The sequence below is a fragment of the Sceloporus occidentalis genome, unplaced genomic scaffold, assembly GCF_023333645.1.
Source record: "Sceloporus occidentalis isolate IW3139 unplaced genomic scaffold, rSceOcc1.0.p SCAF_91, whole genome shotgun sequence".
Taxonomy (NCBI): domain Eukaryota; kingdom Metazoa; phylum Chordata; class Lepidosauria; order Squamata; family Phrynosomatidae; genus Sceloporus; species Sceloporus occidentalis.
This window is the reverse complement of record NW_028317071.1, coordinates 3042151-3061774: the sequence shown is the minus strand read 5'-3', so window position 1 is coordinate 3061774 and position 19624 is coordinate 3042151. Positions and strand designations below refer to the sequence as shown.

Here is a 19624-nt window from a genome sequence, read left to right as displayed (position 1 = left end):
TTCTGAGGCCCAAATGTCCTCCATTTTGATCATGCCTAAGAAACATGCATTTATATTAACATTTTTTAAAAATCATCAAATTTTTTCACATGTCCTCCATTTTTAAAAAACGTATCCTACATTTGAAAATGTTGTCATATATTATTTAATTATTTATTTGTTTTTTTGCTTCGGCCTCCCAGTTGTCTGAGGGACAGCAACCCAGGCCCCGGCTCAAAAAGGTTGCCTACTCCTGGTCCAAATCCTTGCCAAGTAATAATACAAAACAAAAGCACTCTTGAAAGATGTCCATCTAACCTCTTTTTAAAGATTTCCGAAGACAGAGGACCCACCACTCTCAAAGGCTTCCCCTCTCAAACAGCTCTTACAATAAATAAATGCTTCCTGATGGGATCTCTTTTCTTGTAATTTGAATCCACTGCTTCCAGTTCTAATCTCTGGAGCAGCAGAAAACAAGCTCACTCCATCTTTAAATGGCATCCCTTCGGATATTTAAAGATGGCTATCGTAGCATCTCATAAGCATATCCAGCTGCCTAAGTGGTTCCTCGTAAGGCTTGGTTTCTGGACCTTTGATTGTTTTGGTTGCCTTTCTCTGGACACATTCCAGCTTATCAATATCCTTTTTTAAACTGTGATGCCCAGAACTGGACACAGGATTATTCTAGGTGAGGTCTGGCCAAAGCAGAATTAAATAGCACTACTAATTCACTTGCTCTGGATACTGTACTCCTGTTAGAGCAGCCTGATATCACATTGGCCTTTTTGGCTGCTGCATCACACTATTGGCTTGTATCCAGCTTGCACCTACTGAGGGGGTTGTACTGGATGACCTTTGGGATCTCTTCCAACTCTACAATCCTTTTCACACCTACCATTTTCAAGCCAGGTGTCAGTTTGGTATTTGTGCATTTCGTATTTTCATATTGCATTTCTCCCCAAGTTCATTCGGTTAGTTTCGTCGCTGCTCTCTGGTCCGTAAAGGTCACCATGAATTCTTGCATTGGCGAGTAAGCCATGCAAAATGGACTGGCCATGCCTTGAACCCGCTCACCCTTGCAAAACCCATCTCCATCTTTGGCAAGAAACGCGCTGTTTGTTCAAGGAAGAGGTTACTTTTTAAGCAAAGCTGGAACAAACACTTGAGTTAATCACCTGGTGGCTCATTCATCAGGCCTTTTGTCAAGACGAATTTCCTCTTCTGCACTTCTTGGTACACTTACACGCCTGTTCTAGGACACAATTTTTCATGTTGCCGTGGCTGAAAGCCCTTCCTTGCAGTTGGGAGGGACTCCAAGGGGTCATCTAGACCAACCCTCTGCCATGCAGGAATTCACCTCTAAAGCCCTCCTGAAAGACAATCCATCCAAGCAGTTTGGGAGATGAAATCTATCCGCATTAATTTAACCTCTGGGGAGATGGGTATTGCTCCCACCCTTTTCTTTCCAATGACATAAGAATGGCAGCATTTCCAGACTCCATTGTTTGTTGTGCTTTATCATTATTATTTAAAATAAAGGGACTGGAACAAAAGCCAGGATGTCTTTAATGAGACCCAAACACACCATCATCCCGAAGGGGGGGCAGGACACTTCCTTAGGATGGGGGCACAGATGACCTTCCCAAACACTATAAATAATATTTTACAAGTGTCTGTTTCCTGCACTGGAGCTGCCGCAACACAAAAAGAAGTCACGTCCAAGGCTGAGATCTGGCGCATTGTTAAATCCCGCCAGTGTCACTGTTGCGTTGGGTCCCACAACAGCCGGCCCAATTCCAAACCCCCCAGAAAGGACCAAATGTAATGGGGCATCCTCAGCATAGAATAACATCACAAAAAGGGCTCACAGTGGCCATCCAGTCCAATCTGTGCACAATGAATATTTCTGTGTGCCACGAATAATGTACAGTAGGCCCTTTGTATCTTCCGGAATTTACAATGGGAAATGTGCCATGCACAACCACAATGCAAAATGTAGAGTGTGCTGCTGCAATGCCCAGTAGGCCCTTGGTATATTCTGGGGCTTACAATGGGAAATGTGCCATGCACAATCACCGTGCAAAATGTATACAAATTTTAAAAATATCTTCAAGTTGTGGATGGTTGAATCTGTGGCTAAAGAATGGAGCGCTGACTGTATTTTAAAAAGTATGTGAAATGACAAATGAAAAACCTAATATAAGCATTGGCAATTGTAAGTACAAGTATTCAAAGGCTACAGTGTAAGTTCACAAAAGTTTCAATGCAAGAATAGAAAGGGCAACAATGCAAGAATACAAAGGCTACAATGAAAGCTTACAAAAGCTACAATGCAAGAACCCAAAAGCTGCAATGCAATGATAATGTGCATCAGTATTAAGTCAGTAAAAGATATAATTGGAATCTGCAATATATCTCTCCAATATATATATTAAAAATGACATGCAAAAATAAATAATATGTAAGTAATTTCCAGCTCGGCCAAGGAAAGCCACCTTGGGCAAGTCACACTCTTGAGCCGCTTCTGCAACGCAGGAAGATACCATCCAAGCCCTCCCTCCCTGTGACCAACAGCCATCCAGCCTCTGTTTAAAAGCCACCCAGAGAAGCAAGCAAAGAAATACAAAATGCAGAAACATGACCCCCATCTCAACCCCACATAACTATGGGAAGTGTGCGACAAGGTTAGCGACAGAGGAAAAAATATCCCCTTCAGTCTGCATCTCTTTACTCGGCCCCCAAATACCAAAAGCATCTTACAAAGTCACTGCTGCAAATGGACAGCTCTTCAAAGGCAGGAAAGAGTGACCATTTGGCTAGCAAGGACTCTAAAGCCCATCTGCCTGGTGGAATGGGCCCAGCTTACTCCTGGAAAACTGATCATGGGTGCCAGGCTTCCCCCTGTTTTGCATTGTTGTTGGGTTAGAATGTGACTCTAAAGCCCATCTGCCTGGTGGAACAGGCCCAGCTCACTCCTGGAAAACTGTGATCATGGGTGCCTCCCTCCATTTTGCATTGTTGTTGGGTCAGAATGTGACTCTAAAACCCATCTGTCCCAGCTCACTCCAGGAAAACTACTCATGGGTGCTTGGCTTCCCACCTCAGTTCTGCATTGTTGTTGGGTTAGAACCTGACTCTAAAACCCATCTGCCTGGTGGAATAGGCACAGCTCACTCCAGGAAAACTGTACTCATGGGTGCCTGGCTTCCCACCTCCATTTTGCATTGTAGTTGGGTCAGGATCTGACTCTAAAACCCATCGGCCCAGCGCTGTAGCAAGTTGGGCACTCGTGTAATGGTGCAACCAGATTTTGTGCATATTAAAATGCAAAATGGAGGAAAGAGTCCAGGCACCCATCCTCTCTGCAATGTTAATTTGGCGCAAGGGACGGATGCAGACATTATACACAGAGGCACACAGCCACAGCTGTGTGGAACTCAGTTTCTGGACTTCCCAGACCCCTTGGGACCCGAGGTCGAGTTTTGCAAAGGGAAGACGGAGACAGGGATTTCCTGAGCAGGTTTTCCCCTGACGGTTTTGGGAAGTGGGTGGCCAGGAAATGGCTGCCTTTCCCTGCTGTGAGTGCAAAAGGCCTGGCAGGAAGACAAGAGGGTGGGTCGGGTGAAGAGAGATGGGTGACATGAGGGCAGCCTTCCCAGGAACCCAAATCTGGAGGATAAATGTGGTGGGACGAAAACTCCCTCTGGATTGCCTCCACTATACCATCATTGCATCCAAGTACAATAGCATCCCCAAATCCACAAAACAATTGCAGCATCTTAGAGTTGGGAGGGAACCCAGAGCTCAGCGAGTCCAGCCTTGCAGGGATGCACAACTAAGTAGTTTATCACACAGGAGGAATTTCTCTTAATTTTGAATGAAAAGAAAGTGGAGCCAGAACACATTCACATGAATGTGCTAGTTCAGCGAATTTACGTGAATTTGAATTGCGTTCAAACTGACTTCCCATTGCCCAAAAATAGCTGTCCATTGCCCGAAATTGCGTGTGATCACCTGTCACGCAATAACGTGAAACCCCATGATCGTGTTTGGACTGACTTCCCATTGCTGAAATTGCGTATGGTAGTCTGTCACGCAATAACATGAAACCCCATGATTGTGTTTGGATTGCCATTGTCTGATAACATCCTAAGGCTTTCCCATCCAACCTTGGCTTCAAGACCTTTAAAGACGGAGAGTCCTTCAAGGCAGACTAATTCCACTCTCGAACAACTCTTACCAGCAATAAATTCTTCCTAATGTTTAGGGGGAATTTCTTGTCTTGCAATTTGCATCTGTTGTTTTGTGTTCTAGTCTCTGGAGCAGCAGAAAAGAAGCTCCCTCCATCTTCTCCAGTGCCATTCCTTTATAACTATATCCCGAAAGGTTGTTTTTCTGTGGCTGTTGCTGTGTGCAGGTTGTAGCCGACTTAGGTTGACCAACCTGGGATTTTCTTGGCAAGATTTATTATTCAGTTCTACACTGTTCTCTGTGCAAATCAACCGGGTGCGGATTCAGCCCAGAAAAAGTCCTGAACTGTGATTCTCAGCATTCAAGATTTATTATTCAGCTCTATCCTGTTCTCTGAACAAAACAACCAGGTGCGAATTTTGCACAAAATAAATCCTAAACCGTGAAGATTCTCCATAGTCTATGATTTGTTTTATTGGAGCTTCTCAGTACTTGGAAAACATATTTTGGATCATTTGTTTGAGAATATGTTTGAATATTTTTTTTCTCTTCCTACCATGGAATGCGATCTGGAGTCCAAGCTGCATCATGGCAACAATTGGTGGGGTTTTGTTTCTTTTGGGGGTGTGTGTTAAGGTTGGAAATCTGAGGAAACCTCCCAGGAAAAGGTTGCATCTACACACTGTAGAAATAATGCAGCTTGATGCCACTTTAGCTGCTATGGCTCCATCCGACAGAATCCTGGGATTGGTAGTTGGGTGACACATTAGCACTCTTGGGCCGAGGAGGCCAAAGCCCTTGCAAAATTACAAATCCCAGGATTTGATGGGATGGAGCTACTACACTTAAAGTGGTGTCGAACTGCATTATTTCTACAGTGTAGATGCACCCAGACAAGCAGCCATAAAGATCTGGTGGTTCTCTGGTGGAAGACACTCCAGTGGAACAAACTCCCTCAATGGAGTGTAGTGGAGTTTCTTTCCTTGGAAGTCTTTAAACAGAGGCTGGAGGGCCATCTGTCAATGTCCCCATGCTTTGATTGAGAGTTCCTGCATGGCAGAAGAATGGGGTTGGACTGGATGCCCCTTGCGGTCTCCTCCAACTCTATGATTCTATGATTCTATGATTCTATGATTCTAGACATTGCTGCCTTGAAGAACAGTGGAGTCTCCTCCTTTGGAGGTTTTTAAACAGTGTCTGGATGGCCATCTGTCAGGGGTGCTTTGAGTCTGCATTCCTGCATGGCAGAAGGGGGTGGGAATGGATGCCTTTTGGGGATACCCTCTAGCAATATTATGTTTTTACCCCTAGGAATATTTTGTCTCCATCCTAAATGGGAAGGAGTCCATTTCCATTCAAGAAAGGGCCAGTGGTCCATTGGTGTCCGGAGGGAGACGGCTGCACCGTGGATCCCTTATCTGATGGCAACACCAGACCCCTGTTTCCAGGGAGAACAATAGAAGTCAAAAAGCCCCTTTCCGGCTTGGCTCCTGCTGGGAATGAGCTGATGCAAGTCCTCCTTGTAAGTGAAGATAGGGCCGAGGGGAGATTGGCATCTGTCCCACTTAATGGTGGACACTGGTTTGCAGGGCAGAGTTTCGACTGCAATTTTATATTTGCAAAAAAAGGGGGGGAAAGATTTTTAAAATATATCCAATTATTAATAATTTCTCCTCCTCGTCGTCATCGTTGTTGTTATCTCCTCCTCACTCTAGGGATAATAGTCCTAATTCTGGGATCATCATCATCATAATCATCATCACCACCTTAGTATGGGGGTAATAGTCTAATTTCTGGAATAATAATAATAATAATAATTATTATTATTATTATATCTGGCCCTTTGCCAGCAGAGAGGGTTTAACAGTCCAACCATGCCTCTGCAGTCAAAATCGTAAAATGAAGGAAATCATTTGGAAAGGTCAAAGATGGTTTTCAAACTCCGCACTCAAAGGTGCCAAAAATATGTCCATCCCGTTGCCTATGATTTATCTTTTTTTCTTAAGAAACGTCAGCAGAGAAAAATGGAGCAGCCCTGCCAAGTACACAACAGATGGATGTGTGCGTGCGTGTGTGTATATATGTGTCTGGCTGTCTATTCTTTTGCTCTACAGGACAAGCAAAATGTTTGCAAAATGATATCCAAAACAGACAAACACACTCAAATATACACACATGCAAGAGCAGGACACCAGACTTTGCACTTTGGGGATGCGGGGCCCAGACTGTTCCCATCCAAAGCATCAGAAGAGACAACTGCAGGAAGGGATGTTGCTGTTGTCCCTGTTGTCATTATTTGTTTGTTGTCTGGCTTTGCTGAGGGTTGGTTCTTCCTTCGTCGCTCCAAAGTTTCAAGGCTGGAAAACAGGGAGACCCTTGTTCTCAGTGACCGAGGCCCAGAAATCAGAGCATCACTTTGGAAACATTCCTGTTTGGACTACTGTTCCCATTAGCCACAATGGTTGGGGGTTACTGAGACTGGTTACCCAAGACAGAAGGTTTCCAAACTGTGATCTTTCCTTTTCACGCTTGCCAAAAGTTCAACTTTGTCTCCAAAATGCCAATTTAATCTATCATCCCCTACTAGTGCAAACTTGGGGTGTTAGTTGGTTGTTTGTGTTAACAGGGGATCCTAGAATGGGAAGGGTCCCCCAGCGGTCATGCACTCCAGCCACATCCCTCCGTGCAGGAACTCCGGAGAGAGCATCCGCAGTCCAGCCCTTTTTTGGAAGATGTCCAGAGAAAGATAAAGAAAACACCATCCAAACAAGATGGTGGGCCATTGCTGGCTGTCCAGATGTGGTTGGACTGCAACACCCAGCATTCCTCAACACGTTGTCAAGGGTGCTGGAAGAGGCTGTCCAACAGCATCTGGAGCCAACCACACAACTCTCATACGTAGTTTACAAAATGTGATTCTAAAACCCATCTGCCTGGTGGAATAGGCCCAGCTCACTCCAGGATCACTGTGATCATGGGTGCCAGGTTTTCTGCCTCCATTTTGCATTGTAGTTGGGTCAGAACCAGACTCTTAAACCCATCTGCCTGGTGGAATAGGCCCAGTTCACACCTAAATCAGCATTTGGGAGACAAGAGTTCAGCTTTCAGCAAAGTGCAAGATCAGAGTTTGGAAACCTTCTGATTTGAGTAACCAATCCCAGAATTCACCCCCAGTGTGGTTAATGGGAGCAGTAGTCCAAACAGGAATGTTTCCAGCGTGATGCTCTGATTTCAGGACCTTGGTCATTACAAAAAAAGAGATTCCACCTAAACATTAGGAAGAATGTCTTGACTGTAAGAGCTGCTTGAGAGTGGAATGGACCTCAAATCCTGGAACTATAGGGTTGGAAGAAGCCTCATGGGCCATGGAGTCCAATTCCCATCTTGGTGCAAGATCTCTAGCTAGAGCATCCCAGCAGGGAGCCATACAGCCTCTTTTGGAAGATGTCCAGAGAAAGAGACCCCAACACTTCTCCAGGTCATTGGCACCATTGCCCAACTGTTCTTACCCCCAAGAAGTTCCTTCTAATGTTCAGTCAAAATCTACCCTTCCGTAACTCTTAATGCAGGCTGAAACAGCATTTGGAATGTAAGGTACTGCGCTTAGGCAAACAATAATAATGAAATGCATAGGATGGGGGGCACCAGGCTTAAAAAGACTACATGTGAAAGGGATCTCTGAGTCCTAGCAGACCAGAAGTTGAACATGAGCCAACAGTGTGATGCGGCAGCAAAAAAGGCCAATGTGATTTTAGGCTGCATCAACAGCGGTATAGTGTCTAGAATCTACATCAAGGGAAGTAATAGTGCCACTCTATTCTGCTTTGGTCAGGCTTCTCCTGGAATGTTATGTCCATTTCTGGGCCCCACAATTAAAGAAGGATGTCGACCAGTTGGAACACGTCCAGAGGAAGGTGGCCAAAATGGTGGAAGGTCTGGGAACCATGGAACCCTTTGAGAAGAGACTTAGGGAGCTGGGTATATTTAGCCTGGAGAAGAGAAGGTTAAGGGAGGGGACATGATAGCCCTGTTTAAATATTTGAAGGGATCCTATATTGAAGATGGAGCAATCTTGTTTTCTGCTGCTCCAGAGAATAAGATGCGGTCGCGGAGCAATAGATGCAAACTACAAGAAAAGAGATTCCAGAACTTCCTGACTGTAAGAGCTGTTTGACAGTGGAAGACACTGCCTTTGTGGAGCAGAGGCTGGATAGCCATCTGCCAAGGGTGCTTAGATGGTGCTTTCCTGCATGGCAGAAGGGGGTTGGACTGGATGGCCCCTTGTTGTCCCTTCCAACTCTAGGATCCTATGATCCTTGTAGAAAGTTAAACGTCCATCTCATACATGCCTCCTGCACCTTGTGTTCCTTCAGAACCGAGAAGGCAATGTAGGGTTATTCTTGGATTCCCGGGGGGTGAATATTTGTGTTTGGGTTGCATTTGCAGGAGGGAATGAGGGAGAACTGTCTTTTTAGAGGAGCATGCAAACTAACCATGCTAAAATAATAACAATAAGAATCAAGCGGTTTAGAGGCTGGATTTTCATGAAGCCTTTATTGATCCTGCGCCTTCCCTGTGAAACTTACTTGGTTTGAATCATTTGGAGGAAATCTCAACCTTTTCTATTTCATTAGAAAAGTTGTGTAAATACAAAACAATGATAAAACAGTATACTTTACATATTAGCCAAAAGTAAAATATATGGTATTTACACGCATGGGACGCCTGAATGTTGGGACTGGACCGAATTGGGATCCTTCAAGCGCTCACGCATTTGCAAGACTTTGCTTTGGAAATGGCCATTAGCCAAGGGCAACCATTGGCCCATAAGGTCCTAGGATTTACCCTTGCCATAACGAAAGTGGAAGGACATGCCAGGCCTTTGCTTTGCTGCAGAGCTGGAAAAAGATCTTTATTTTTTCCTCCGATAGAGAGGGGGTATGCTGCTTTTGAACATGGAGGCTCCATTTTGCCATGGTCAGTGTAATGGATTAAGCAAAAAATGCATACCTTGCATGCTTTTGTGTGTGTGTGTGTGTGCACACGTGCGTGCGTGTGCATCTATATATTCAAACATGTGCAGGCATGTGATTTCTCCTCTTAATTCTTTTGGACGGGTGCATTATATACACTGTTAGCCTGCCATTTTAAAATTTCAAATGTTTGCAATTTCAAAGTGTTTTGTCGCCACAGGTGACAGCTGGAAATATTCATGGATACTATTCATACACCTTTGGAGTCTAGAGCGAGTGGCCTGTTTCGCACACAGCAGCCCTGCAAGGTAGGAAAGTCTGATAGGAGGCGACTCTTTCGGTGGATATCGGGGCCTTAAAGCCTGGTGCCAAAAAATGCGAAAGAACATTAAACAAACAGAATAAATTGGACATTGCAGTGGGCTTCGAACAGAGGTTGGTTGGTGGCCCATTGCGGATCCTCAGCATTGCAGAAGGGGTTGGACTAAGTGACCTTTGGGTATCCCTTCCTGCAATTTTGCAATTGGTTGATTTGAAGGGGGAATGAAATGGACCAAGGGAAGAAAAGCTGTTTGTGGAGAGAAAAGGAAGATGCAGGAAACAGTCTTGGCACGTCATCGGTTGGAAAGAAACCATCATCCCCATGAGATAGCCGACTCCCGTTGTTTTCTTGGACCACCTCGAAGGGTCCTAATTCACTCCTAAGTCAAGATACTCCTGAGTCTTTCTCCCATATCAAAACCCAGACCGGTTTTCCCAAAGAGGGTGGCTGGCGTTCTGTCCTTTGTTGCATTTAACCACTGCAAAAAGCACAAAAAGTGAGCATCAAATTTTCTGCAAAACAAAACAAAAATAGCCACCTGCAAATTTTGCAAAGAATTAGTCCTGAATTGCAAAGACTCCTATCTGTCCAGGATTCTTCTCTATGCTCAAAAAACATGTTTATGTCGGTTGCACAAGCATCAAGGACTGTCTAACTCTGCACATCCAGCACATATTTTAGGATCCTTCCCTTGTCCAACCCTCCCAAAAAGATTAAAATATTGGATTCCCACCAGTGGATGTTCTTGGCTACCACTGTTATAGTGCTGTTATTCCACTTTTGCTGCTCCGCAACTGCCTCCTGTGGAATCCTGGGATTTGTAGTTTATAGAGGAGCATTGGGAATTCTCAGCTAAAGAGCAATTAGGCCTAAATTACAAAGCCCTGAATTCCACAAGAGGCTGCCAAATCTATCTGTCACTTTATCTGCCACGGCTCCATGCTATGAAATAGCTGGGATTTGTAGTTTTGGGAGACATGCTCAACAAACTACCAATCTCAAGATTCCATCGCATGGAGCCAGGTAAATTAAAGTGGTGTCAAACTGAATTATGTTTGCAGTGCAGATGCAGCCCAGAGCTCTCTGACCGGAAAGGCTCAATAAGCTCATCCAACTACAAATCGCAAAATTACATAGCATTGAGCCATGGTAATTAAAGTGGTGCCAAACTGGATTACTTCTGCTTTGCAGGCACAGTTTAGAGCTCTCCAACAAAGAAGGTTACATCTCTCAGAAAACTAAAAATCCCAAAATTGCATAGCATTGAGCCATAGCAATTAAAGTGGTGTCAAACTGGATTATTTCTGCAGTGCGGATGCAGCCAGGAAGAACATTTTGAGGCATTTTGGAGGGAAATATGTATTAGCCTAAGGCCACAACAATGTCCATGGGGGGAGCATGCAGAAGTACCACTGGATCCTGCTGGAAAGATCCAGGGATTTTGTGCCACTTTACCTGGGCTGCCCCACGGGGGGCTGGTTTGGCATTTTAGCCACCTCCAGAGGGTTCTTCCTCTGCTCCTGCTGCCTCGTTCGGTCTAAAAGAGGAAGGAAAATTAATAATAATAATAATAATAATAATAATAATAATAATAATAATAATACATATTTTACATACTTTCCTCATGGGAGAAGTGGTGGAGCAACCATGCAACAAAATGGAACAATATCCCAGATATTCACTGCAGGGTGGTACTTTTCTCAGGTCAACAAAAGGGTGCAAAATCTATCCTGCTAGCTTTTGGGGCAGACTGGATTCCTCATCAGGAACAAATGGATCTGTTGAGCTGTGTGGTTTCAAATTGTTTCTGACTTATGGGGAAACTAAGGCTTACCTTAGTTTTTATGATTTTTATGCAGAACAGAGAATGCAATGCAGGGTTATTCTTGGATTCCCAAGGGGTGGGTATTTTTGTCTGGGTTGCATTTGCAGGAAGGAAAGAGATTTAGGAAAGGGATGGGGAGAAGAACCGGGGCAATTCCAATGCAATGATTAATATGCAGGACAGGGAATGCAATGTAAGGTTATTCTTGGGTTCCAGTGGGGTGAGTATTTGTGTCTGGGTTGCATTTGCAGGAAAGAAAGAGGTTTTGGAAAGGGCTGGGGAGAAGAACAGGGGTGATTCCAATGCAATGATTATTATGCAGGACATGGAATGCAATGGAGGGTTATTCTTGGGTTCCAGGGGGATGAGTATTTGTGTTTGGATTTCTCTGGAATGGATGAAGATCCATCCACTTTCTTCCACTGCCCCTGCTGGATGCTTCCAACCCACCTTACTCTTTTTGACCAGAATTTGCAAGGATGCACATGGGCCCTGATTGTGAAAAAAGGAGTTTTCCACTATTTTGGGAGGTGCAGAACAAACCGATCACTTACCAGCATGGCTGAGAGTTCCCTGGGAGCCAGAGCTCGGCTGTGCTGGCCGTGGCCAAGGAGGAGGCTGGCCGTAGGAGTTGGGTATGGCGGGAGCGCCTCCAGGGCTGAGCACACCTGTGTTTGGGGAACCCCCTGGGAAGCTGGCAAAGGGGTTAGTGCTGCCGGAGGACACTGGAAACCCTGGAAACCTCACAGGGATGTTGCCCATTGGGTTCTAAAGAGACAAAACATTTTGAATCATAGGATGGAACCATAGATTGTTATGGGGCCCCAGGGGCAATCTAGTTCAATCCTCTTCTGCCGTGCCGGAAGACACAGTGCAAACATTCCTTGGAGATGTGGTGGAGTCTCCTTCTTTGGAGGTCTTTAAACAGAGGCTGGATGGCCATCTGTCAGGGATGCTTTGGTTGTGAGTTCTTGCATGGCAGAATGGGGTTGAACTGCATTTGCATGGCCCCTGGGGTCTCTTCCTACTCTGGGATTCAATGATTCATCCTCAGAGATAGATGCCCTCCAAAACCTCCAAAAAGTTTCCTCCTTCCTCCTTTCCTTCCAATCACTGCTGAGCCAGGACTCACCCTCCACTCTGCTCTACAACCAGCTTCTGGCTGGAAACAAGTAGGCAAAATAAAATATTCCTTATCCTATCTCTCCTTAGTAAGCGAGAAATTATACTGTATATACTCGTGTGTAACTCTACAACGTTTAGTAAAAAAATTGGCCCATAAAACCTGAGTCGACTTATCCACGGGTCACTGTAAAAACTGTACTTTAATTCTTATATGAAAAAGGAACCATCCTCTGTGAAAGGCAAGGATATAATCCGTCCTGGAAGCCTTTAGTTTGAGCGCAAACGGTTATGTCTGCTAGAATTTTGTAGGTTTTTTGGCCTCGCTTTTCTTCGCATGAAACAAATTATGGATCAACTTATCTATGGGTCATATAAAAACCCATAATTTTGGCCCCAAAACCTGCCCTCGACTTAAACATGAGGTCAACTTATACTTGAGTATATATGGTGAACCCTTCATTTTAACTAGGCTGTTTTTAATTTAACATTTTCAAATTAGTATTATGTACCTCTTTTTAAAAAAAACTGCCATGCATGTTTCCCTTTTTATCCTTTTAAGTTATTGCAAAGCCACCTTGAATCTCATTTTGATCAAGAGGCGGGATATAAAACCCATAAATGAAGTGAAGGCAATTGCAGAAAAAGGGAAGCATCCAAAAAACACCAAGAAAGGTGCTGTACATTTCTTAGGGAAGCACATTTAAAATGGGGTTTCTAATTCACTCTTAAATATTAGAGATACAACACGCACGCACAATATCAAGCTGGAATAACAACTCATAAAAGCCTATCCACAGTTCTGTTGGATAAACATCGGACTCCAACTCTTGGGAGCGAAATAAAGAAATAAACACATTTCGCCTGGATCTGAGAGCATTCTCCTTTAGATGTGAGCTTTCTGCCTCAATTTCCAAAAATATATCCTCTCTATATGTGTGACAAGCTATGCGCAAGTGCGCTTGGCACTTGATGGGTCCTCTGGGGCCATTCCTCAGTCTTAGGGTTTGCATTGGCACCTAAAATTTGGGGCAGTCCCAATCTGGCAACCCTTGTGCCAACCAAAATGGGCATGACCTCCTCTCTGGGTGCTAAAATTTGAATTTGCTTTGAGGGGGAACACACCCTCTCTGAATAAAATTGGGAAAACGCATGCCTAGCTTGCCCACTTTGCTTGCTCTAAGGTTGCCACCAGCCACAAATGACTTGAAGGCACCCAGCAACAACCACAACAACCACAGTGTGGTCCAGGAGGAGGCCACTTGTGAGGGACGCCATGAGTAGCCCAGCAGGTGATGCCAATCTTGGTGATGCCACTGCAGAGCCTTGCCCTCCCCACCTTTCCCAAATCAGTTTTGCAAAACCCATGCCCGGCTTACCCGTGTCCTCAGGCAGGCTTGCTTGCTTTGCTCCAGCTGGCCCTTCAAATCCTCCTTCTCTCTGGCCATCTTCTGCTGCTCGGACTCCATCTTCTTCCTCTCGGTCGCCTGCATCTCCCGAAGGACTTGTTTCTCTGTCTCAGCTTGCTGCCGCTGGGTGCCCAGCTGGCGCTCCCGTTCCTGAAGCTCGTGGGCACAGGACTCCTTCTGCCCTTGCAGATGCCCGTTCTCCTGGGCCACCTCATTGACCTTCTGGTCCAGCTGCCGGGCAAACGTGGAGAGCTGGTTTTGGAGGTTGGTGGCCAGGCTGAGACAGACATCTTTCATGTTGGTGACCTCTGAGTGGTAGCACCCGGCGAGTTGTTTCGGGGCCAGGACCCGGTCGACCTCAGTGGCTAGTTTCTGCCGGGCGGGCTCCAATTCCACCATCACCTTGGTCTCCAACGCCCGGTACTTCTGCTCCCGGGTTTGGACCTGGAGCTTCTCCAACTGGCAGTCGGTCTTCTCCTTCTCCGCTTGCTTGGCCTTCTCTTGCAAGGCTTGGATCTCCTGGGCATGTTTGCTTCGGTCCAGTTGGCTTTGGAGATGCAGAGCTTTCAGCTGCTCTTCCAAGGAGGTGACTTTCACTGTGGAAGGAGAACATGAGAGAAGGTGCCAAGGTGCAACATTTCACACATGAACACCAAGACACATGTGGCAAGAACAGATAAGCAAGGAAAAGCTACCATAGTTTGCTTTTTCCTGAATCAACTGGAAACGGCAAGGCTATGCCATGGCATCACTAGCGTTGGCATCACCTGGTTAGCATCTCTCACCATTGAACCTCTGCTGGACCACATCATGGTTGCTGTTGTTGTTGGGTGCCTTCAAGCCATTTCAGACTTAAGGTGACCCTATCGTGGGGTTTTCTTGGCACAATTGGTTCAGATGAGGTTTGCCATTAGGAAGTTACCTTTTGAAAGTAATTCCTCCATGAATCATTGCACGGTTTGAAAAACAAAAAATCCTGGGGAAAGTAACTTGCAGCACCCACGGCTGCACTCCTTGTTACTTTGCTATTTCTTTCCGTTGCTGTTTTGCCAGGGAACACACCATCTCTGAATAAAATTTGGTAAACTCAAATGGCTTAGGCAAGGCAGCACGGTTAAAAGTGAAAAGTAACTTGTGAAAGTAACTAGAAACAGCAATAAAGCAAGTCTGCTTTCCTTTGTTATGCAACTTTTTTCAACGTTAATGTAATTCCTCTTTCCCAAGTAAAATGTAACTATGGGAGAGCCAGCATGGTTGGGCATGGAAACCCACTGGGTGGCATTGGGCAAGTCACACTCAAAGGGAGGCAATGGTAAACCTCCCCTGAACAAATGAAGGATGAATTCACCTTTGGGTCGCCATACGTTGGAAATGACTTAAAGGCACACAACAACAATGGCGTAACATGAAATGTGGAATATGGGAGACTCATTATATTGTTACAAATATTATAAATATTCTATATTATAAGTACTCCGCCCCTCTTAGGACTGGCAAGAAAGAAATGCCTTAAAACACTGAAAAATTCCTTGCCAAGATGCCACCCTGGAATTGCTTCTTTATTAAACCAGTAAAGAAACTTGGCTGGACTTTCCAATCTAGTTCCAGCCTCATGGACCCCGAAAGCAACTAGTTTCAGGTAACTAACTACATTACTTGCAATTTATTATTGCCAAGGTCCCAGAAAACAACGCATTTATGGTGCTGATCCTTACCAGGGCATGTCATGTTCAACATTTGTAAGTTGTAGCAACATTCCTGTGAGTTGTGATAATACATCATGAAGTTTTTCTGGCCTTCGCTTAACATTGCCTGGAGGAAAAGAAGAAAGATGGTTATGATCATTTTTATTAAATTGAACATACACGTTATAGATAAAACATACTACCTACTAACAACATGCATTCCCACATTCTTCAACCTTCTACATATCTTTCCCATATCTTTTTCTTTTGTTTCCTCTTCATATCATAAACACTATTCAGTCATTAACTTCCTATTATTATTATTATTATTATTATTATTATTACTATTATCCCGCTTTCCCTTAAATTGTAAGCTGTGTTGAGTCCCAGTTTTGCTTTCCCTGCAAAATTGGGACTTGGAGCAACTTGCAGTTTAAAAGCACAATATAATTAAAAAGATACAAAAGTGAGCATTAAAATAAAATTAATCCTATTGCAGTGGATGATGATGATGATGATGATCATCATCATCATCCCACTTTCAAAGCGGCTTACAGTTTAAAAACGCAATACAATTCAAAAAGTACAAAGTGAGCCTCAGCAACACTGGTTGATAGTTATATTATATACGTCATTATTTCTTATCTTGCAATTAATTGTTAATTCTAGCATCAAATGGATGAAGCTGTTCTTACCCATATAAGCATCTTTATCTATCTTATAGTGTCAGATTTCAGCCCAAAAAACCACCAGTTCACCCCATATATTACTTATATATCTGGTGACTAGATCCCAGTCTCTTTGGAAATTTCCCATTCTTCCATCTCTAGAGAATGTTATTAGCCACCTTGAGTCCCAACGTTGGGAGAAAGGTGGAATATAAATGAAGAATATAATAATATTTTAATAATAATAATAATAATAATAGAATCATAAAGTTGGAAGAAACTCCCAGGGCCATCCAGTGGAACCCCATTCTGCCATGCAGGAATGCATAGAATCCTTGAGTTGGAAGAGAGCCTCAAGAGCCATCCAGTTCAATGCCAATCTGCCATGCAGGAATACATATAGCCCTACAGTTGGAAGGGACCCCCAAAGGCCACCCAGTCCAATCCTGTTCTGCCATGCAGGAAAACATAATCAAAGCACTCCCAACAGATGGCAATCCAGTCCCTGCTGATAATAATAATAATAGTAATAATAATAATAATCCACCTATACCCCTTGGAGAGGTGTTACAAATGGCAGCAAGACAAAGCCTTGGGAATTGCAGCATGCTGCTGCTCTGCCTGTCTAGCTGGACACTTGCACCCAGGTCCTGCCCCCTAAAACAGGAGAGATTGTCCCATGCTAACTGGAGACGTGGCAACCGTAGGCGCTGCCATTGCATCCTGCTATTGCGTGGCACCCTTGCACCATTGGGACCCCTACCTGCCTCTTACCTTTTCGATCACGCAGCTCCTCAGGGTGACATTGATCATGGCCGCTTGTTTCCGGAACATCCCGCTCTCGGCCTGGCTGGCGTTGAGCTTGCGCTTGAGCTCCCCGGCCTCCTTGTCCAGGGTCTCGGCCTTGCCTTCGGCCTTCTGGAGCAAGCTGGTCAAGCCCTGGAGGTGCTTCTCGTTGCCCATCTGGGGGCTGCCATAGACCATGAAGAGCACCAGGCCCAAAATGATGAGGAACTGGATGAGGGAGAGGAAGAGGAAGAAGTATTTCACATAGAAGCCGCAGTCCCGCTTGGGCCGGAGGTTCTCCTTGGCCTCCAGGCTCAGCTTGGCCATGGCATACGGGTTCTTGGCATCCATCATGCCCAGTGTGCCGGTCTTTGCCCTCCTCACACGGCTGGGCTTTGGGACCCTCTGGGTGGAAACCAGCATCCTTGAGGTGTTTATATGGCCTCTGATTAATCTTTCCTCTGCTCCGGCTCCTCCTTTCCTGTCTCACTAGAAAACCCATGCACTTGTGGGTTGTGCTGTGTTTGTGGAGGTCAGCCACAGTTTCTAGAAAGGAACCCACGCCATTGTTCTCCGGCCTCCCCCTTCGCTCTGTTTATTTTTCTTTGGCCAACCATAACGCCCTCTGACCAAAGCCAGGATGTGCCGGCCTGCCAAGTTGGTCTCGGAGGACCCCTCAGAAAGACGTCAACTGAGCGCAGGACCCTCCGTTGGCTAAGTGACCGGCCGAGTCACAAACAGTTGCACAGACCGGAGACATAACGTGAAGTTCGAAGGGGAGATAATGTACGCTGCTGTGTCGAGGCAGGAAAAAATGATATAGGATGGAGGATACCTGGCTTGACCACAGCACATGTGAAAGGGATCTGGGGGTCTTAGTAGACTGTGAGCCAAACATGAGCCAACAGTGTGACGCAGCAGCTAAAAAGGCCAATGTGATTCTAAGCGGCATCAGTAGGAAGCACGATGCACCAATATGCAATACGCAATGGGAGAGATCCAGTTTCAAATCACTTCATGGGAAAGGATGGAGGGATTGTCATAGACACAAGTTAAACTCGAGCCAACTGGGTTATGCAGCAGCTAAAAAAGCCAATGTGATTCCAGGATTCCAGGATGCACCAATATGCAATCTGCAATGGGAGAGATCCAGCTTCAAAGTAGCCCATGGAAAGAGATTGAGAGGTTGCCATAGAGCAGAATTTAAACTTGAACCAATTGTGTGATCCAGCAGATTAAAAAGCCAATGTGATTCCAGGCTGTATCAACAGGAGTGCATCTAGGCAGGATGTACAAATATAAGATGGGTGCAACCCAGTCTCATAACAGACCATGTGGAAAGGGTTCAAGGGGTCTAAGTAGAGCACAAGTGAAACTTGAGCCAACAGTGTGATGCAGCAGCTAAAAAGGCCAATGTGATTCCAGGCTGCATGAATAGGAGTGTGTCTAGGCAGGATGCACCAATATTGGATGGGAGAGACCCAGCTTCATAGTAGTCCATGTGGAAAAGGAATGAGGGGTCTTCAGCCCTACATCTTCTCTCCCCCGGCTGAACAGGCCCAACTCCCTTCACCTCTCCTCATGGGTTTTGTTATCCATCCATCCATCCATCCATCCATCCATCCATCCATCCATCCATCCATCCAGAGCGGAGCCATTGGCCCTGCTGGCATGAAAACCCCCAGCCACCGCAACTTAGCAGTTCAGGTGGTCTTTAAATATTGCACCACTCTTGTGTGCATTCTATACATTGCTTGTTGACTTAATGGTTTGCTTTGGCAAGGGATCCTCAGAGGTGGCTTTGCCAGTTCCTTTCTTTGAAATAGGGCCTTCGGCATCTAGGATCCCCTGGCGGTCTCCCATCCAAGTAACATCCAGGGATGACCTTGCTTATCTTCCAAGATCAGACAGGATCTGGTGCCACTATAATATTTAGGCCCTAAACTGTTTGTGTGTTGTGTGCTTTCAAGTTGTTTCTGATTTATGGCGACCATAAACCCCTATAATGGGGTTTTCTTGGCAGGTTTCCTCAGAGAGAGTTTGCCATTGACATCCTCTGAGGCTGAGAGAGTGTGACTTTCCTAAGGCTCTATAGTACTATTACAGAAAGAATGGATCAGGCCATCTTGGTCACAGTTTATGCTAACCTTCTGGAGCCACCTGGCGGTTAATCCATGCAATGCACCCCAAAAGTAGCATCCAAGAAAACATATTCAGGGGAAGCCACAGAGTAAAGTACAATAACACCCAAAATCCACAAAACAGGAATACCTAATGAAGAAGCCAGCGGAGCTTCAAAAGCTTGCAATGATGTCTTTTGTGCATTTTTGGTTGGCCCAATAATGGTATCGCTGTTTTGTGGACCAAAGAATGATGGATAAGAATTGTGCGTTTGTGTATTTTGGGGGTAATGGGATCAACTCTTCTATCTTTTTCACTCCACTAAAAGAACACCAAGGTGCATCAACTGGGAATGAAGTTTTGTAGAAAAATAGCCAATTTGGAAAGAAATATTGTATTTAATTCAGCGTAAAATGATAATCCAACAGGTTTTAAATCTCAGAGTTCTTTCCTTCTCTCCTTTTCCAAACATTTTCCCAAACATTGATGACGAATCTGGCGCATGAATCTTCTGTTTAAGCCGCCAAATCTTTCCTTGGGTTT

At 45.0% G+C, this 19624-nt stretch overlaps 1 protein-coding gene across 1 annotated transcript; it reads right to left on the bottom strand.

Moving 5' to 3' along the window:
• Nucleotides 1–8705: 8705 nt before the first annotated feature.
• Nucleotides 8706–17357, bottom strand: PLVAP (plasmalemma vesicle associated protein). Its single transcript, XM_089496568.1, has 6 exons — nt 16949–17357; nt 15537–15633; nt 13792–14417; nt 11845–12058; nt 10921–11002; nt 8706–9943 (listed from the first exon to the last, which is right to left on the bottom strand). Exons 1-6 carry the CDS (start codon nt 17312–17314, stop codon nt 9937–9939), a joined length of 1392 nt encoding a protein of 463 aa, XP_089352694.1. The 5' UTR covers nt 17315–17357; the 3' UTR covers nt 8706–9936.
• Between the last annotated feature and the right edge of the window lie 2267 nt (nt 17358–19624).

Excerpts from the sequence above, each read along its gene's own strand:
- PLVAP (XM_089496568.1), bottom strand. The coding sequence starts at position 17,314 with ATGATGGATGCCAAGAACCCGTATGCCATGGCCAAGCTGAGCCTGGAG. Across the intron at positions 12,059-13,791 it reads AAGCCTGCCTGAGGACACGG|AACCCAATGGGCAACATCCC; the intron begins GTAAGCCGGGCA and ends TTGTCTCTTTAG. Across the intron at positions 11,003-11,844 it reads GGGAACTCTCAGCCATGCTG|ACCGAACGAGGCAGCAGGAG; the intron begins GTAAGTGATCGG and ends TTCCTCTTTTAG.